General features: G+C 35.1%; 1 protein-coding gene across 4 annotated transcripts in view; it reads right to left on the reverse strand.

Moving 5' to 3' along the window:
- The window catches only part of atp6v1h (ATPase H+ transporting V1 subunit H), a 34,149-nt gene that overhangs the window by 2,767 nt on the left and 12,048 nt on the right, over positions 1–19,334 (reverse strand). For 3 of the 4 annotated variants that reach the window (XM_038281727.1, XM_038281725.1, XM_038281726.1), the window contains exons 6-13: positions 18,572–18,676; positions 17,680–17,739; positions 16,659–16,756; positions 15,085–15,277; positions 12,409–12,587; positions 11,869–11,994; positions 9,549–9,650; positions 8,262–8,375 (exon numbers count right to left, since the gene is read on the reverse strand). In XM_038281727.1, coding sequence (XP_038137655.1) covers positions 8,262–8,375; positions 9,549–9,650; positions 11,869–11,994; positions 12,409–12,587; positions 15,085–15,277; positions 16,659–16,756; positions 17,680–17,739; positions 18,572–18,676 — 977 coding nt within the window. The remainder of the gene's footprint in view (positions 1–8,261; positions 8,376–9,548; positions 9,651–11,868; positions 11,995–12,408; positions 12,588–15,084; positions 15,278–16,658; positions 16,757–17,679; positions 17,740–18,571; positions 18,677–19,334) is intronic. The other variant, XM_038281728.1, reaches the window with a different exon arrangement.

Genomic DNA, 19,334 nt, shown 5'->3' on the forward strand with positions numbered 1-19,334 from the left:
AAAGAGCTTTTGTTAGAGACAGATACCTTTTTATAGAAAGAATAAAAAAAGGGAAAAGTAAAGCCCACTCTGCCTCTATAAAGGTTATTTCATAAACATGAAGGAAAAGAATAAAACTCAGAAAATATAAAAATTCAGCTTTCCATTGTGTAGCTAAAAATCCTAAGTTATCAGCTTTTTTAACCCTAATGTTATTTCTTTCAATAGAAGAAATAGCAGAAGGGTTCTTATTCTCAGAATGCTCTTATTTCCGTCTGCTAAAGCTCTGGCTAACCTTGATGGACATATCTACCTTTTGTTTAACTGTAGGCAATTCTCCCACCTATCTTCTCTAAGCTTCCCTCTGGTTAAATGTTACCAAGAGGAAATGCCTCTACTCTGACAATGAAAGGTTGTCACATCCATTAGAAAATAGTTGCATTTGCTTTCTATCATGTGGTATATGGCTGTTAGAAAAATACTTTTGCGAATAATTAAAAAAAGCTTTGTGTGAAAATGCAATATAAAGAACAATTAATTAAATGCTGATTTAAGCTCTGTGTCAGACCGTCTCATGCCTAGAAACAATCATTTCCTATAAAACCCCCACATCATCAATAGTCATTTTTTAATCTGATTAATGAGCTCTGAAGCCAGTAATAAGAGAGTGATATGTCCCACTAATGCTTGATTTTGCATTTGGAAGTTAATCTCCTCACTACCTCTGTGGATTTATGACATTTATTATTCCTTAATAAGACAGCAGGTTTCAGTGAAGCTTAGGATATGAATTTCTCCCTCTAATTCAAACCCAGACTTTATGCACAGCTCAGACATAATGACAGTATATTGAAAGGTTATAGCTCCCTGTCTGGTATCTCTTTGGCAGAAACATTTTAGATCCTGACACTCACCTTATTATAGCCAGAAGCATCTAGGATCTTACAAGAGCTTAATAATGGAAAAGGCTGTCCAGTACTTTTGGTGGTGGGGAGTACTTTTTTTTTTTATAAAAAAAAAAAAAAAAAAAAAAAAAAAAAGGACCACTCACAATAATTACTCAATATATGTCTCTACAGAGCAGAAGCTGTCTTTCAATTTTCAAAGGAAAAACATTTATATTTCTACTGGATGGTACTTTCCTATAATTACAGCAAATATGATTCAGAGGCTGGAGTGCAGCATGGAGCCATCTCAGTCAACAGATGAAACCTTTCCTGACATAAACAAAGTAGGTTTTAGGGTTTCCATCTCTTACTCCTAATAGAATGCAGCTTTTTATTTTTATTTTTAAGATCAATCCTTTTCAGCTCAACTTATCTGGGGCTGATTAAAAGGATGAGTATTTTAGGAACTGAAGTTAGAAGCTTCACTAAGTTTAATGTAGTGCCAGATTAAGAAACAATTAAGTCTCTTCTCAGAGACTTGTGTATTGGATGCTGTTAAAGCCTGCAGCTAATGAGCAGTTGTACATTGCTTGAGTACTGTCAGCGGGTTCATAAAGAAAGATGAAAATAACAGCGACCTGACAATGATTCATAACGCCACAGTTCTGAAGATGAGGTGCATTCTAATGCATACTAATGCAAATGCTGCACCGTAAAGTGACTCAAGAAGGTGAAACACGGTAGGATGTTAGGCAAGCTTATATCAAAGGGTAAGTAAGGAAGTAAAAACAAAAAGAAGTGATAGACATTTCATCTCAGGTTTTTGAGATGAGTAATTACAAAGAAGAGTCTCTATAAAAATCTGATGTAAAGGGATGTAAAAAGAAATTGACTGCTCACAAACAAGGAAACAGTGTCAATGGAACCAGAGGAAAAGATTATTATTTTTTTTTTATCATATTGTCATTTCTTTAAAATCCAGCTATTCTGAAAAGTAGTAAAAGTGATCTGACTCCTAGGCCAGTTAACTGGTTGTGTCACTCTGGGAAGCTACAAAAAGTCATGTGGCTTTTGTAATAACTCGCAATGATTGTTATGACTATGACTGTAGAGGAGTTTTAACCTCATAATTTGAAGGATTGATTTTATTCTGCAAATTATAGGTTTCACAGACATGAGTGGCTTCTTTAAATTCCCACCATAACATATTGGAATGAAGTAAAGATTTTGCCATGTTTAGTATAAAGTAAAACAAATGGAATGGTTAAACAATCTCCTCCTTGATTTTCTAATACAGAGCAGAATCGTTGTTTCATTAAACAAGCCAAGATGTTTATGTTCTTTAACATCAAAGCAGAAAAACTATAACAGCATCACTGCTGTGTTTGACAGTAGGTATGTTCTTTTTCTAAAGAACAACATACCTACTGCCTGACTCCAGAGAGACATGACACACATTATTCAAAAGTTCTCCTTCTGTCTTATTGGTCAACATAATATTTTTGGAAAATACTAAAAATCATTTAGACCAGGGGTCTGCAACCTGCAGCTCTGCGGACACAAGTGGCTATTTTGACCCTCTACAATGGCTCGTGATAATGGCTAAAAAGGGCCAACTTATGAATTTGAATATAGTTGTTTAACAAATACCAGTCTACTGAGCTTCAGTATGAATTTGATATTTTAAGTAACATTTGAATATAATTTTTACTACAGAATGACCATAAACCTTTATAGGGCAAGTTATCATTTTTTCATCACTTGCATACCCCTTACAAATGGAGTCCCCACCATCCCTTAGTGAGGTCTAGAAGCACAAGATCTATATCCAGCCATTCAGCAAAGATGCTGCTACATGGCTGTACATCTTACTTTGGCATTTGACCAATTAAATGAGTCCTTGAATGATATATTATCTACTGTAAATTAAGTTGGGGAAAAAAAGTTAATAAGTTAAGAAAAAAGGTAAAAAGCTAATTGAACAGTTAAAAAGTAAAGTTAAAAAGTTAATCATATTTAGGTTTATAAACTAAAAAATATAAGTGCCAGTATCAGCATTAATGCCTCTAAGGTTATGTAGCCCTAAAATAAAATCGCCAAAATCAATGCTTCATATTTATGAAACTTTGATGTTTTGTCCTAATTTTAAAAAGAAAAACAGACAAACTGCTTGTTGTTTAAAATGGCAACAGAGCTGGGCTCCAAGGGAAATGGTTTAGACGTTTGTTTTTATTATGCAAAAAAAGGTAAAAAGGTTGACTTTTGGTCAGCAGTGGTTTTGATCTAGGAACTCTCTGACGGATGTCATTTGTTCCCAGCTTACGTCTTTTTATTCAGTCCTGAACCATGACCTGAACACAGGAAAGTCCTGCAGAGCTTTATCTGTTATTCAGGGTTGTGTAAACCCAGGATGAGTAACGGTTGTTTTCCTGGAGATTATTTCCAACTTTCTTCTCCCTTTTGAAAGATGCAGATATCAGTGGCTTTGTTTCTCATTTCCTCCAAGATTTCTTTACACTGAGACATAATGTCTGGCTTTATGAAATCTTAAATGTTTTCCCATTGTTTGTGTTTATGGGAGTTTATGGGATTCTACCATTCTAAATTGGCCTATTTATTTTCTTTACAACTGAGGGCAGGTTTCTTAAGATACAGAACCTTTTTACATTTCCTTATTTTTCCTAAAGCTATTATTAAAGTTTTAAACCATACTGATAGGAAATAGGAATTGCAATAAAAAGGAGTAATGCAAAAGGTTTGGCTTCATTCTTTATCAAAGTTTGGTCTCTAGAGCAACTGCAGCGATAAATGAAGTCTGCCTCTATGTTTTGATAAACTTCGCAGTCTGGTGGATTTCCTCTGAACCAGGTAATGGAACATGACAGATAAATATTTTTAGCATGTAGTTTTAACTTGCATGAGTGGCTACAGCTTATCTGCTGCTGCTAATTGCAGAACAATTGCTGTATATCTAATGAACTGTTAATTAATAAAAAGTCAAAGGTTTCCTTTAAATTATTTGGTTTCAATCTGACAAAGGCTCAAAGATCTGTTTAAAGTAAAGTATGTCAAATGTTATCGCAGTAGAAACAAAAAGATTTACAAAGCTTAAGGTACAAATAACCTAAATGCTAACTTTGAAATTAACTCTACTTGATAACAGAAATTATATAATAGCACTTAATTATTATACAAGGATTTAAATTACAATTTAATTACAGTTTCCAGTGGTTTTTCCTTCTTTATCAACAGACTTTGTCTCCACCACTATTGCTGAGTTTAAGCATTTCAGCAAGAAAAAACTTACAAAGCTGTGCATTAAAGGCATATAGTCTCACCAATTGGCCAACTGCATGATCAAATACCAAATCAATTCAAAAGATCAAATATCTTACCAATTACTGCATCCAATTCCTTGTCAATCATAGCTTTGCAAAAACATTATATCAGGGAAGACAGAATATATTCCTCTATGGCTGGTGTCCTGTCCCTTTTTAAACACAGCTGAATCTAATGATTCGGTCCTTTGAAGGACTCTAGAGAACTTGACTGTAACTGAGGAGGTAATATAGAAATTTTTATTCAGGTGTGTTGATATCTATAAGCTGCTGGGTACTTGAGTTTGAAGCCCTGATTTATATAATAGAATCTGGAAACTAATTATCACTATCCTATTTTCTGCTTGTACTTTCGGTCCACACCTGAGAAACACACAAATGAAAGCTCCACAGTTTTAAAACGTTTTCTTGATAACACAACCTTAATCTCCCATTTTGAAATCCTCTGCATATTCTTGTCTAAACTATAAAGATGGAGATAAGCTTTGAATGTATGCATCATTGAAACTTAAAACGAAGGTTAACTTAGACCCCTTTCATATCTTTAACTTTCTGTCTCCCTATTAAATGCGACAAATTATACCACCATGTAAACACCTTCTGTCTTATCACTGATACAAGGCAGAGGACAAGTGAGGACAAGGACGGACGGGGAGGCTGTCAATAGCTTATGGGCCTCAACAGTTCAAAAAAGAGCAGATAGGCCAAAATGACATTCTTTCAAGAATCTGGACATGCATTAAAGAGAGCAACTTTTCAAAGCCGTGTAAAAGGGTACGGAGATAACCATGCACATATTCGCTGTTGTCATGACAGCAAGAGGCTTAGATAAGTAAAGAGATGAAGAACTCCTCATGGAAACAACAAAGCAACCCACTCAAGGTGACAGCAGCTGAGGTGAGGTGTTTTTTTTTTTTAAATATCTCAACACTTTGGATGAATGAAACTTTGACATTTATAAAAAAAAAGGAAAAAAAAAATAAACCCCGTTCCTTGAGATGTATTCATACATTGTTTGTATGACATCAATCAGTGTAGGCAGTAGATAATTTGATATGACAACACAACCCATCAACTCTTATGGCATTATAGGTCCTCATAAATATAAATAAAATGGTTGAATAGCAAGATATGTCTCAAACTGAAGTGTGCGCATGAATAACTTTCATTTGTCATCGTTGTCTCTGAAACTCATTAGGAGAACATAAAAATGGTTGTAGTACTGCGTCAGCACAGTGTGTCAGTCCTTCACTCCACTCTCACAAGGGGAAGGCGTGGGTGACTAATGTCTCATAAAGAAGAAGACCTTAAAGAACAGATCAAAATTCTAAAATGTGATTTGGACGTGGGGCTTATGAAGAAATCGCAGCTGACTTGAAAAACAGACGAAACGAGCTGTATGCGATGAAACGTCTGTTTTCTAATGCAATGTAATTTGTCATGGTATGAGGGACTGTGCTGAATTTTACATTAGTTCTCAATCTAGACTCTGTATGCAATATCAATTCCTAATGTTTCAGGCATTTCCTTTCATTCCAGTTTAAAATTGCCTTTGATTTGCCTGATAGCTGGTCACAAGGTTCAATATGAACGGCCAGAATCATACAAATGTTCTTAGATTTAAGGCAGAGAATTCTTATAACACTGCATTTATGGATCCCTATCCACAAGACTTTCTCTTTCAGTTAGAAAGATGTAATTATAGATGAAATAGAGGTGTAGCATATATCCTTGTTTTGGTATATAAAATAGTACTAAGAAGGAGGAAAAGCACACCTTCCTTTGATCCAAAGCCTTGATTACTAAAATCCATTTTTCTGTCCTATCTGTAAGCAAAACAAGACGGAAAGCCTTTTATGCCTCTGCTTGAAATATTTCTACCAACATTTTTGTGATTATATCATTTACAAGAGACATGACTTGGATAATCTGCAAAAAGAGAAGCTGGGAGAATCCTGTTACAGCTAACAGATCAACACAAATCCACAGCAACACAAATTTATTTTGGCTGCTTGCTTTTTTAGGATTATGAAGCAGTTCAGCAGGCAGTGAGCGAGCAGTTTCATAATAGTAATACCAAGGAAGGTGTGGTGCAGCAGAAGTGAAATAAATCACTGAGTTTGAGATGGGGTAGGTGACAAATCTGGACAGGTGATCAACAGCTAAGATTTATGACAGCAGAGAGCTGGAACAAACACCTCTGCTATTTATTTGACACAAGCTATTCCTTTACTGGGATTGTGTGTTCTTGCATATTTCCGGATTAGCTACAATCATCTAAAACGTTTTGCAAAACTTATACATTGAAAATCCAAACTAAACTAAAAGTTAATTTAACCTGTTAAAAGGGTTTTGAAAGGTTATCCTGCACCTATCAAAAAAGAAAAAAAAAAAGAAGAATTTTTTCCACATCAAGCTATGCCCCCCAACATTATTTTGGAAACTTGCAAACAACTTTGAAGAATGATAAAAAAAAAAAAAAAAATGTATATATATATATATATATATATACACACTTATCATATAAATCATACCTTATTTTTTTCAGGAGTGGCAGGTATTTTTTATAATAAGTTGAATTTCTGTATTTGATCTCCAGAGGGTGGGATGACTGGGTGAAATGGCCTAAAAATAAAATCTCTGATTTTTCCATTTTTAATTAAATATAGGATATGTTTTTCCAATTTCCCCCCGTACTTATTTAATAATAGTCTGACTGGACCACGTCTGTTTTTGCCGACAGCATCTCCAAATCATTTGTTGTTGTACAGCTGGAGCAAGGGGACTTCACTGAAGTACTTGTGGCTTTTAATCATATTAATGAACCACATTTTTTCCACAGTATATATCTGCACCATATGTGCTACTTTAATGTCACTTTCCTGTCAAATGCAGTGCCTTTCTTTGAAAATACAAAATAAACTAAAAGTTCATTTAACCTATTGAAAATGTTTTGAAAGGTTATCCTGCACCTATCAAAACATAAAAAAAGAAAAAAATAAGATTTTTTTTCCACATCAAACTATGGCCTCCTACATTATTTTGGAAAGTTGCAAACAACTTTGAAGGATGATAAAAAAAAAAAAAAAAAACGTATACTAAAATCATATTTAAATTTTTTTCCAGGAGTGGCAGGTATTTTTTTTAATAAATAAAAAATTATTAAAATAAAAAGCAGGGGCAATTTTCCAAAGTTCATTACATAAGACTTTGCAAAGTCAAAGAGACGACCACAGTCTTAGGGGTGGAAGACGTTTCTAAAATGACATCCATATTTACCATGAAGTCAGAAGATGATGAGGAAATTCCAGGTAACTGTGTTTTGTATGACATGTCTGTGATATATTCAGGCTGTGAGGTTGAACGGGGTAAAGGAAAGCTGCTGCGTTGTATCAATTCAAGCTGGCAACATATTTAGCATAAAACACACTGGACTTGGAAATGTTTAAGATAGGGATCTACATTCTCCAGGAAACAAACGCAGAGATGACTAGCTGTGCTAAACTGCTGAAATAATTATAATTTATCCCTTTTAGTTTGAAATGAAAATGTGGACAATGTATTTTAACTCAATCTTACTTTAAATCAACCTTATGTTAAATGCTTTAAATACTTTTGGACCCAAGCTATCTTCCAAGGATATAAATAAATATACCACAGAATATTGTTCATAGATGCATAGCCCACAGCTCTTATTTAGAAGGCGCATAATGACTCAGATCGAAAACTTAAAAAACCTTTTTTGCAGGGAATGACAGCCATTACTTAAACCTGGTGTTTTGATCTTATACCTCTAGGGTCTCATCAGCAGAGATCTCCATCTGCCTTATATCGTGTCAAACACTCCATTGAACTTCAACCCACTCAAATGCCTAATCAGGCTGCATAAATGAAATTATTTATGAGGGTGAAATTAGGGTTTTGGTCATTTGTAAGCAGATTGTAGAAAATGGGAACTTCAACATCAGATGAAAGGGTTCACTGAGGTTACTGATCAACATCAAACTGAAAAAAATAAAACATTAGTGAACCAATGAAGTGATAGATTTGTTCATACCAGTTATGCACCATCAGCTTCTGCACGGCTAACAGGGCGTTGTAACGGACAAGCTGGTCCTCATGGTGCATATGATTCATCACCAGCTGTTTTCCACCCAGCTGCTCAATCACCCTTAGATGGGAGATAATAGGAGAGAGCCTTTAAAAACGGAACACAGGGACTATTTTCATGTTTCAGGTCATTCAATGATCCATCATGTAATCCAACCCAGTCCATCTGAAATGTTCTGTGTATCTTATAATGGGTCATTGGCCTTCTAAAAGAACATAATGCCTGTGAAAAGAAAAACAGTGCAGCATGATGCTTCTCATAATACAGTACATGATCTAACCACAGAGAAATAAGGACATATATGTAATAGGGGTTTGCACTAGTCCTGCTACCTTAAGCTTGATAAACATCCTAGATGTGTCCTATTATCAGCTTAAAGACAGAAATAGAGAAAGCTAAAAAAAAAAAAAAATCTGAATCATTTTACTTGATGTGTTAAAACATTTTTGAATAAGTAATAAATTGAGGTAAATCTTACAATTGTGTTGAGAAATTAAAAAAGGTCTGAAACTATAAAGAAAACATTAAAGAGGGCAAAAGCAGGAGTAATGCTGCTTTGATCCAATGGATTTACCCAGAGCTGTTTTTATTAAGAAACTATAATGAAGAGAAGGAGAATATCCTGATATTTTGGACTAAAGTTGTTTATATGTTGTTCATATGTTTTTTTAATTACAGTTGCTTCTGTTCTCCTCCGTATATTACCTCTTTTAGAGCATGTAATATAAGGCTGTGTAGCCCTGTATTTGTTAGGTTAGGCATGTACTAATGATGGTTAGCTTTATGCCACAAAGTTACTCTTAACAAAACACACATAGCAGAAATATTTCATAAGACTATCCTCTCAGCCATTATTATATACGGGACATCTTGGAAGGGAAGAATTCAGGCAAAAATTTGCATAATTATTTAGCCGTGTGAGTCAGGTTTAACTTAGACAACTTTTATTGTCACTTTGTATACACAGAGTGGAGGCTTCATTATTATCATTATCATGATTATCATTATTATTGATAATAATTATTTAAAGCTTTAAAATTATTATTTATGGCTTCATTATTTAATTTTAAACTAATTTTACTTTACTGCTTTACTACTTTAGTTAAAGGCTTTGACACTACAGAGATGTCAATTACTGTGGATCAAAATTTTACAAAACTACAGTAAATGAAATAAAAACATTTGGAATTAACTTTAATATAAATGCCTAAAAATCATTTTTATGTTTCTTACCGTTTACCACGTGGATAATGTCGCACATATTCTCCGACATCGTGTGCTGCTACGGCTATAACCTGAGGATCATCAGAAACCTCCAACAGACGCGTCAAGATCCTTTTAAAGATGAGACAAATCAAAATACACAAAATTAATTTAGCTTAAAGGTTTAGGTCACTTTAAAACAGTATTTTCCAAACATTTAAACATGATCTAGCACATTAAGGTCCTTTAGCCTAAAGTGTGATAAAAAATAAGTTTAAAGAAAAAAATAACAAAAATAAAGAAAGGCAATTTAATCTGATGGTGTGGCTGATTAGATGGATGAGACAGAGATGAGCAGATTAGGATTTTCACTGAATGTCAATAAGAACATTGGGCTGTGTGACTGGAATTACAACCAAAACAACCACAGATTGATTTCGTTTTATCTCTAGTGGGCCAAGTCCTTACACAGAGGCACACAAACTTGACAAACGAAGTGCTGGTGTTGTTTAAAGTATTACCAGAGACAGATGTCAACAAAGAACAACTTGCGAGTTAAATGTTTTAAATTAGGATTTTGGCACACCCAGGAGTGTTTTTTAGGGAAAGAGGGTGGTCGAGTAAACTACTTTTCCACAGAGCACAGGTGTTGAAGAGTGGAGGAACTTCTTCAAACTTGTTAATGCAGTAGAAGGGTGTCAATTCCCTTTTGAATCTGCACTTCAGGATCCTAGGGCCATTAAAGCTAGTCAGGATTTTTTTGTTGTTGTTTTTTTAGTATGTTTTTTTTTTTTAAAGGAAAAATCTCACCTTAAAGTTCCCTCCCTCCCAATAAAATACCTAAAATGCTCTTCTATAAATAAGAAGCCCCCCAAAATAACCTTTGCTTTTATACTTAAATTACATAAAATATGAAATCTTTTAAAGATACAAACTTTTTTTTAACTGAATACGACTCTGTATAACCTCTTGCTTCCACTGAATGTGGAAAAGATGCACAAAAACTAAGCTCTCTGCCAGGCACCCTGTTCCAAAGCAATAACAAAAGAAAACTGTTTAACCTTTACTTATATTATCTACACAAATCACACTGTTTAATTTTTGTTTAAATATTGCACATAAAGAAGAACTGAAACAAAATACTTTGAAAATTTTAATAGTAACATGCTATGCAATCTTCCAAGTGCCTGCACCTCTATGCACTAAAGTTCTGCACAATCACTCAAAATTCTGCAGTCTGCAAAAAAGTTCAGCTCTGCAAAACCTCAAGAACATATTAAACAAAAGCTATCTTGATACCTTCATCATTGTGTAACTGAGAAAACTGCATTAGTATTGAACCGCATCACAAAGTATTTAACTAGAAAGCAACTAGCTAACTTCAAGTTAATCATTGATCTTAAAATAATGCCAATTAAATTGTTATCCAGATTTTATTTTTTCTTTCACATCAAGATAATTATTTTGGTAAAATCGAATCTATTTTTAAAGCACTTTTTATGAATAAATCTGGCTCTGGTTGGTTTATGCTTGATACAAGGTCTGCAGATTCAATACTCAATTGTGATTTTTCCAAATCTGTTGGTTGTTGTGGTATTTATGAGCTAAATCAATGGAGTTCTCTACAAGTTTAGATTTGCAAACATTCACCAGTAGGAACTGTTGCCTGTCTATCATGTTTTTTCCAAGAGGAATTTCAGAATTCTGTAAAATAGACAAAATGTTTGAATAAGTACTAACATGGAAATTCTGAGTTACTGTTGATTCAAAATGCAATTTGGTCTCCAAATAAAAAGGACAAAAAATGTTAACATAAACGTTTTGATTCACCCTCTTCGTAGCAAGTCATTATAAGTCTCCCTTCTGGAATCATCCTTGATTTGAATTGAATTAATGGGAGTGGTATCCAAATAAAAAAAAGGAAATAAAGCCGTTAACTTGAACAATTAAACTCAAATACAGATCTTCCTGTTCAGCCGAAAACTCGGGCTGTGATTAGTGAGAAAAGACGCTGCTACTCTCTGCAGTTATAGTTGAGACGGCTCAAAATAAAGTTCTGCCTAAGCCTCGTTGTACACTTTTAAAATCTTCTATGATCACCTGAGGTGTATTAATTAACCATCTTAAGAAACAATAAGTCTGCTTCTTCTCTTTACTTGTAATTTATCAAAAACCTTTCTATCTTTTAGATTTAGACATAAGAAGCACAATTACAATAAAATAAATTAGCATCATACTGACAGCATCTCACACCAGCATTTATTTAAGCTTATTACAAAAGAATAATAAATGAAGTTTTAAAGTAAAGGATAAAATTCTGTCTGTCATAGCAGGGGGGGATTTTTCTTACTTGAGAAGCTCATAGTTCTTCTCATTTAGACGAACTGCATTTTCACGCCAGAATTTCTCCGACTTGTGGACAGGACTCCATTCCAGACGGCCAGACTTGAGCTCAGAGCTGTACTCATCAAAGGAGCTTATAAACAAAAGCAGACAAAACAAAGAATACTGTTATAAAACAACAAGAGATGAAGGTCTAAGAATAACCTGTTGAATTTTCACTTTGTCAAACACAAAAGCTGCTTTCATTTAATCTAATTTCATCTAAAATGGTGATGTAAGCGTTCAATTGGCAGACAAAGAAACAGGTCAACCATACAGAGGTCATCTCAGCATGTAATCAACACAGCATTCATAGTTATTACAGTATTCAGTCTATAATGTTCAATGTTACAATGTCCATAATTCTATTACGCAAGGGGTCATAGACAACTGTGGTTGTATATTAACCTTTAAAAAATGGCATCATTTGAATTGCAGGATGTAATTAGTAGTAGAACTAATTGGTTAATGATTGCATCCTATTTATGCAATGGCGTCCATTTAGTACCTAAGATCCTGCACACTCTCTCCCAGCCTTTCAAGCAGGAACTTAATGTCATCGGTTATATCCTCGTCATCATACTTCTGCTGCTCAAGGTTCTCCAGCTGCTTTAACACCTTGCATTGAATCATAGCCAGAGCATATTCCTGACGAGTCTCCCTCTCCGCAGATTTCTCCAACAAATTCTGTTAACAAAAAGTAACACATTTATTAGGAAAATTAATAAGAATTATTTTCATTAGTAACACTTAAAGAAATAATGTTATACTTCTGTCTTTAACACACAATCAAATGCAGCATTCTGGGAAACTGAAAAACAAACAACAGTGGGTGTTTGGAATTGCCTGATTGGATAATTTGGACTGATTCTCAACATTAACTCGTGACTAAAAATGCGACCATTTCTGTTTTTACATATTGCAGAAAAAAATGCTTGTAATATGGTTACTCATAGAGAAAGATTACAACTAATAATATCCACTGCAAAGTGTGTTAAAAACATTTCTAATCTTGTTTATATAAAAAAAAAAAGCAGCAAAAATCTGAATCAGCAGCTAATCAGCCACACATGTCTAATTAGCACATTTCTAGGTTGTACTATCTAGTTAAATGGAATTTAAATACCAAAAAGATTTTTGGTTGTCAAGTTTATTCTGCTATTTGTCTGTGTGAATGATGAATGAAATGGTGAAGCCTTGATAGGACCTTGAACAGAGGGGGTGGTCTCAGTTTCCAGCTCTCAAAAACCTACAAGGCAGCACTAGAGTTAATTCCTTCCCACAATCATCTCAACCCCCATCGCCATGCAGGGGACCAAAACATTTTGCCTGGTCAGCCTGGCAAACAATGTCCCTAAATGGCCAGTATCGGGTATTGCAGGCTAACAACGACCTCAACGACTCCCTATCACTAAGGGGTGGACCTGTTTTTGAGGGTTCAATCTGCATGTTTTCTAAGCCATAACAAGGCTTTTGTTTGTGTCACTCTATAAAGCTTGGAACATAAAACACTACTACAAACTTGGAAGACAAAGTCCAGTGGTTATGTTTTTCAACTTTATGTTCCCTTTGTTGGAACGACTATAACCTGGATGAATGAGAATCTTCACCACCATTTATCTTGGAAAAAATCTACACAATTAGTCAATTTGTTCATGTTTCTAAACAGACTCTTATGGGTGTGCAGACACCCCTCCTCTTGGTAAATAAAAAAAAACAGTTGAAGGGAAGTTGGGCGACATCCTCGATCTGTAAGCAACTTGTAAGATCACCCTTTTCTTTAACCCTTTAAAGCCTGATTCAAGAATAAAACAAAACAGAAAAACATTTCAGAAACCGCATGCATCAAATATGATACATTTGGCATTATAGGGTTAAAAGGAAAATCATGAAATACTCCAGTTCTGGGTAATACTTACATTCCAATTGATTTTTGAAAGCCAACATTTCATAATTTTATGAACTCTAGGTATAATAGTTCGAAGTCCAGTTTGGGCCCGTTTTAAAGTTTATATAAAAACCTAATGATGAGTCTCTGAACATTTTTCTACTAAGGTCAAGCTTTAAGAATGGAATCAACCAAAACCAAATATGTTGAATAGATACAGGTGATAGGCCATGGATCGGATGGACAGCCAGGTGCATAAACAGAAATAAATAGATGGATGATTTCCAAGTTCTGTAGGCACCTAGTATTAAACAGGATTTAACGAGACCCACTTCCTAATAGAACATCAAATCCTATTCAACCCGTAGTACTAAATCAACTTCTCGTAGTCAAAACAGAGGTGAAAGAAAAACTGTTTAGCATAATAAATGCATATCAGCCACATACAAAAATGATTGCATTGAAACAGCAATGGAAACTTGAAGGAGCGCCCTGAAATACAAAGTACTTTCCAACAAACTGAGGTTTGAAAATCAGCTTGTTCTGGGCTCATGTTTGAAACATGTAATCAGTTCCACTTACCTCACCATTGGTCTAGGATCGCTTAGTCTGATGTAGACAGGTTGGACAAGGTCGTCATATTGTTGATTTCTTTTTCTTAATACAATATTTCCTTTAGCTTAGAATCAGTTTAGCCAAAATCTATTTAATGAACATTAATTAGAAAGGTATGGGTGGATGCCTGGGCTGCCAAGGTAATGCACCTGCCATGGGTAAAACTGAGCATGGATTCATTCCTATTCATTTCCTAAATGCAACCTTTTCCTGTTGCATAACTTAGAGATAGATAGCATACAAAGGTTATAACAAATGATTTATTTTTGTCAGCATATGGTACAATGGACTTTATTGCCCAGCATAAACACAAAACTCAATATTAAATGGAGATTTCTGAACAAACAAAAAGGAGCTGGGCTTCTAAACAGGACCATAAATATTGTTCATGATCTTGTGGGGAATAAATAAAACACAGGCAAATGCGCAGAACCTAAGGGGAAAAAAAAGTCTACTTTTAAACTGAAATTCCATTATTTAAATAATACCATCTTCTTTCTAATGTAAAATGGGGCAGTCAAAGCTAATGATTTTAGTGAACTTTAATTATGGCCAAATATAAAACACAAAGCAGGGTAAAAGTGCAGGAAACGGGTAAGAACTACAAATGTTTTACAATGTTTTTCCATGAAAATGAACATTTAACATTTATTCAAGACAAGTAAAAAATTCACCACTAACCCTGAAGGCGGCCAGAATGATTCGAGTGACCTTCTCCTTGACAGATTCCTGAAGGATGTCAGATAGGGCGGGTACAACGTTGTAACGTCTCAACTGTTCACAGAGCTGAGGACTGAAGGCCAGGAGCCATATACAGAAGATCATCTGGTATTGAAGCTGGAAGCCACACTTGTTGCTCAGCACTGCTGTGATGCTAAAACACAAAATAACATGTATTAAGTAAAAGCTAAAGGGGGAAAAACAAGGACTCACTTTTGAATCTAAATCCTATTTACTCAGACTGGCTTTCATAGCTCTGTACCTGAATGATGCACCCTATTTCTCTGATAATGGTTCAGAATTAGATATTAGAACACTCTTTAGATAATGGACAAGTTACAGTACTGATGCCCACTACTAGACAACTCTTATATCTACAGAAATAACTGTTAAGTGCCGAGATGTGGACCTCATCAATGTGCAGTAAGTAGCTGACGGATTGTGTGGTGAGGAGGGTTTTATAACACATTTCTGGGAACAAAGCATGGAGCAGGTTAGAAGATGCTAAGAATCGTTGATCATTTCATCTGAATATAATCTTGACAGTAACCACAAGGGTAACAGTGATTTAACCGCCAACTGTGTTTTCATCATGTGCTGCTCTGTGGGTCAGATAGCAGGAGACATATTAGTAAGAAAGCAACAAATTTCAGCCATTAACCTCAAGACTTTTCAGGAAAAGGTTGAATTATTTCCCAAAATTTCTAAAAGCAGGAAGCCTTTTAATGTCCCATCCATCCATCCATCCATCCATCCATCCATCCATCCATCCATCCATCCATCCATCCATCCTACATGTCCATGAATCCGCCTATCCATCCATCTGTCCTTCCACCCACCCGTCCATCCATCAAACCATCCACCCTCCCATTTGTCAATCCATCCATCCACCCATCAATCCATCTACCCTTCTATTTGTCCATCCCCCCACCAGTCCATCCATCCATCCTCCCACCCATCCACGTTGACAAAAATACAAACTTAATGTGATTTAATTTGATCAATTTAGCTGCTCACTACTATTTATGTGTTATTTTTTATAATGTAAAAGTAAACAGAAGACTAATTACGATCAGAACTTAAATTAAGAGCTCATAAAAAGTCGAACAACAGTTCATAAATAAGAAGAGCATTATCCCATTCTCTCTTCTTAAAGATCAATTTTTATACAGCTTCAAGTAAACAGTTTAATTCAACATAATGAATTACTTAAGCTTGGTTGTTGCTTTTAAACATTCTGTCACTCAGTCATTAGCAGATAAGTCTATAATTTTGGCATATTATAAGCTTTTACAATTCAGAAGTTTGACGATAACTAAATTAGTTTAAAAGACTGCTTCACTAAATCACTGAAAATATAATATATCTTCTTTAAGAAGCTAGATTGAAGAAATCTTATATTTATAAACTGTGCTGGTGATGAGGGTTTTAATATATATCTAAGGTCAAAGAATTTGCTTCCATTTATTTGCTCCGTGTTTTATTTATTAGTGCAACTGTGTATATAGTTGAATAAAATGAAAATCTTTACTCACCAGTTGACTCCATCAGCTTCGACCCAAGCAAACCTGTATTCATTGACCCGCAGCATCAGCTGAAGACAGCCCGCCACGCACTGAACATACTGAGAGCTCTGCAAAATACAAAAGCAGATCCCAAAAAAAAAATCAAGCAAGGCTACCGATAAGAGAAGCATAATCAGGTCTCTGAACAAAATGTTCGAAATTCAATAGCCATTCCAACTCCAACCATCAGCTGGTTCAGAAGCAGAAAGCACAGAGGAGGGAGACTTCCAACCTTGCATTACAGTTACCAATTTAACCAGAGGCAATGCACATGCAGTCAATAAGGTGTACACATCAACACATGCCAAGTAAAACTGGAATTACAGCAGAGAAACACTAGAGAAAAAGGGGTTCAATTAGACCTGAGCAAAATGTAAAGAAATATTAGATCGCAGGAAGCTGAGAGGAAAAATACATTAGATCACATTAATCAGTCAATTGAAAGAGGGGAAATGAAAGCTAAAGTCCAGCAACAGGTTCAGGCAGCAATGCAGAGAGAGCGGAGGAGCAAACGTTACCTGGTTAAAATGAAGAGGGGAAGGAAATGATAAGTTATCAGATAGCTTGCGTGAGCACATTTCTGAGCACACTTCTCAGAATAACTGCAATATGCTTCAAAAGTATGAGAAAAGAGATGGTGGGAAGCTGGTGCTGTGCAAATGTTATTTCCATTTCCTTCTGTTAGTCTAATATTTAAAGAAAGCTGTTTGTCATGCACCTTCAGCATTAGAGCGGATTTGGCTTCCGACATGCATTTCCCACATGGACTTTAAGGATCAACCTCAACACCATGCTGTCTAAATGAGGAGGTCACTCTGAAATTGCTCATGTCTCCAACAGTCTAAGGCTGGTAATGAAAAACTCGAGTGCAACAACAGGATGGGTGAGAAAAGAGGGAGGGGCAGAGGATGAAAGTCCACTGAGAGCTAACATTTGCCAGCATCAAACCCAGATGTTTTGTTTTTCCTTTCTTTTCCAGGTTCATACTCACTTCACTGGGGGAAATCGTTCCTGCTCCTGTGCCTGTTTCTGGACCTGAACCATGTAGATTCTAATAAAAGATAGAAAAAAATAAACACGTGCAAAACAGTTCTAAACGGGGGGTCACTGATGAGACCACACAGTATGTGCTTATCCAAAGATTCAGGAACAGCAGAAGCTGAATGGTTTCCTTTGTGCCTGTTGAAGAACAATCATCATCAGATGACATTTTTAACTAGCAAACGTATTCCACAAAACACTGCGTGGGTAAGAGGGCCCCCCCCCAAAAGGACAAAATCTATTGTATGAGTTTAAAAAAAACTAATTTTATGCATATATCTATTAAGGCAGTGCAAGTGTTCAATATGAAGTCATTCGACCATGTTGAAATAAGGTTAGCCTGCTAAAATCTAACATCAATTTAAATAATTTTATTTTGAACTTAATTTTCATAAAGAAAAATTAATAAGAAATAGAGAAAGAGAAATTAGAAACACCTACAGCTAGTGAAAGGATCAGAGGAGAAATTAATTTAAAACTCCTTAGGAGAAAGAAATATAAAATAAAGAGTCATTGTTAGGAAATACAGTTCTCTCTAAAGAAACCTAAAATCAGTTTAATCACAGCAACTTAAGTGGATTTGTCGTTCATCTTAACACATGACGAAGCCACAGTTGGATTGGAACATTCCTGCCTTCCACAACACTGGTCAGTTTCCATAATACCCATCTTTTCAGCTGCACATATAAACAATGTATGCCATGCTTATGTTATACTTTATATCAGAAAGAAATCAAAACTATTCCATCGAAATCAAATGTTCAGTTTCTCCTTTAAAGTTATGAAGCTTGTTTCAAGGATGAAATGACTTCAGTTTTTTGTACAATATTTGAGTAACAAACCTGGGAGCTGAGTTGACTTTTAATCCAGTTGAAGTAGTAGTTCAGATCACTTCCCTCCATCAGATCTCGGCCCCAGGCAGCTAGCTTAGCAATGATCCTTGCAGCCTTAAATGAGGGATAATAATTATATTCATTAGTCCTGTTTTTCCACAAGGAGAATATATAGGAGAAATCTTTTATAAAATGATTAAAAGTATACAGAATCAATGTTTTTTTGTTTTCTTTATCTACTATAAATCTGGAGGAGATGCAGAAATCCATGGATCAAGTTGAAAAATTTGTTGAAGAGACAAATAATTGTTAAAATCGATGAGAACGACGAGAAATGAGCTATGAGAACAGCAACTTTTAAACAGAGTGTGCACGGGGAGAAATGGGCTCATACAAGCTCCAGCATGTGTTTAATAGGCGTGTGCATTTTTTTTAAGTGGAGAGTGGGTCCTTTCAAAAATTCAAGAAAATCCTAAATTTTGCCTTTAATTAATTGTTGATATTTAATTATTTTTACGATAATGCAAATGGCATCAATTATCAAGTATGTCAAATAGACAACCCAGGTCAGACTTGTAATGCGGCTAACGGCAGGATAATTCTGGAAGAAAACCTGCAACAGATTGCAAAAGACTGGCTCAGCAGTGAATCTGAACATATAGATAGAGCTACATTGTATCTATTAGAGATCAAAGTATTTTATTTTATTTGAAAACTCTGGGTCAGCATAAGCATAAAGAAATCAATGGATTAATAGTTTCAAAAACTTTAT

Source organism: Cyprinodon tularosa, unplaced genomic scaffold (genome assembly GCF_016077235.1).
Source record: "Cyprinodon tularosa strain WSP-4 unplaced genomic scaffold, ASM1607723v1 ctg174, whole genome shotgun sequence".
NCBI lineage: Eukaryota > Metazoa > Chordata > Actinopteri > Cyprinodontiformes > Cyprinodontidae > Cyprinodon > Cyprinodon tularosa.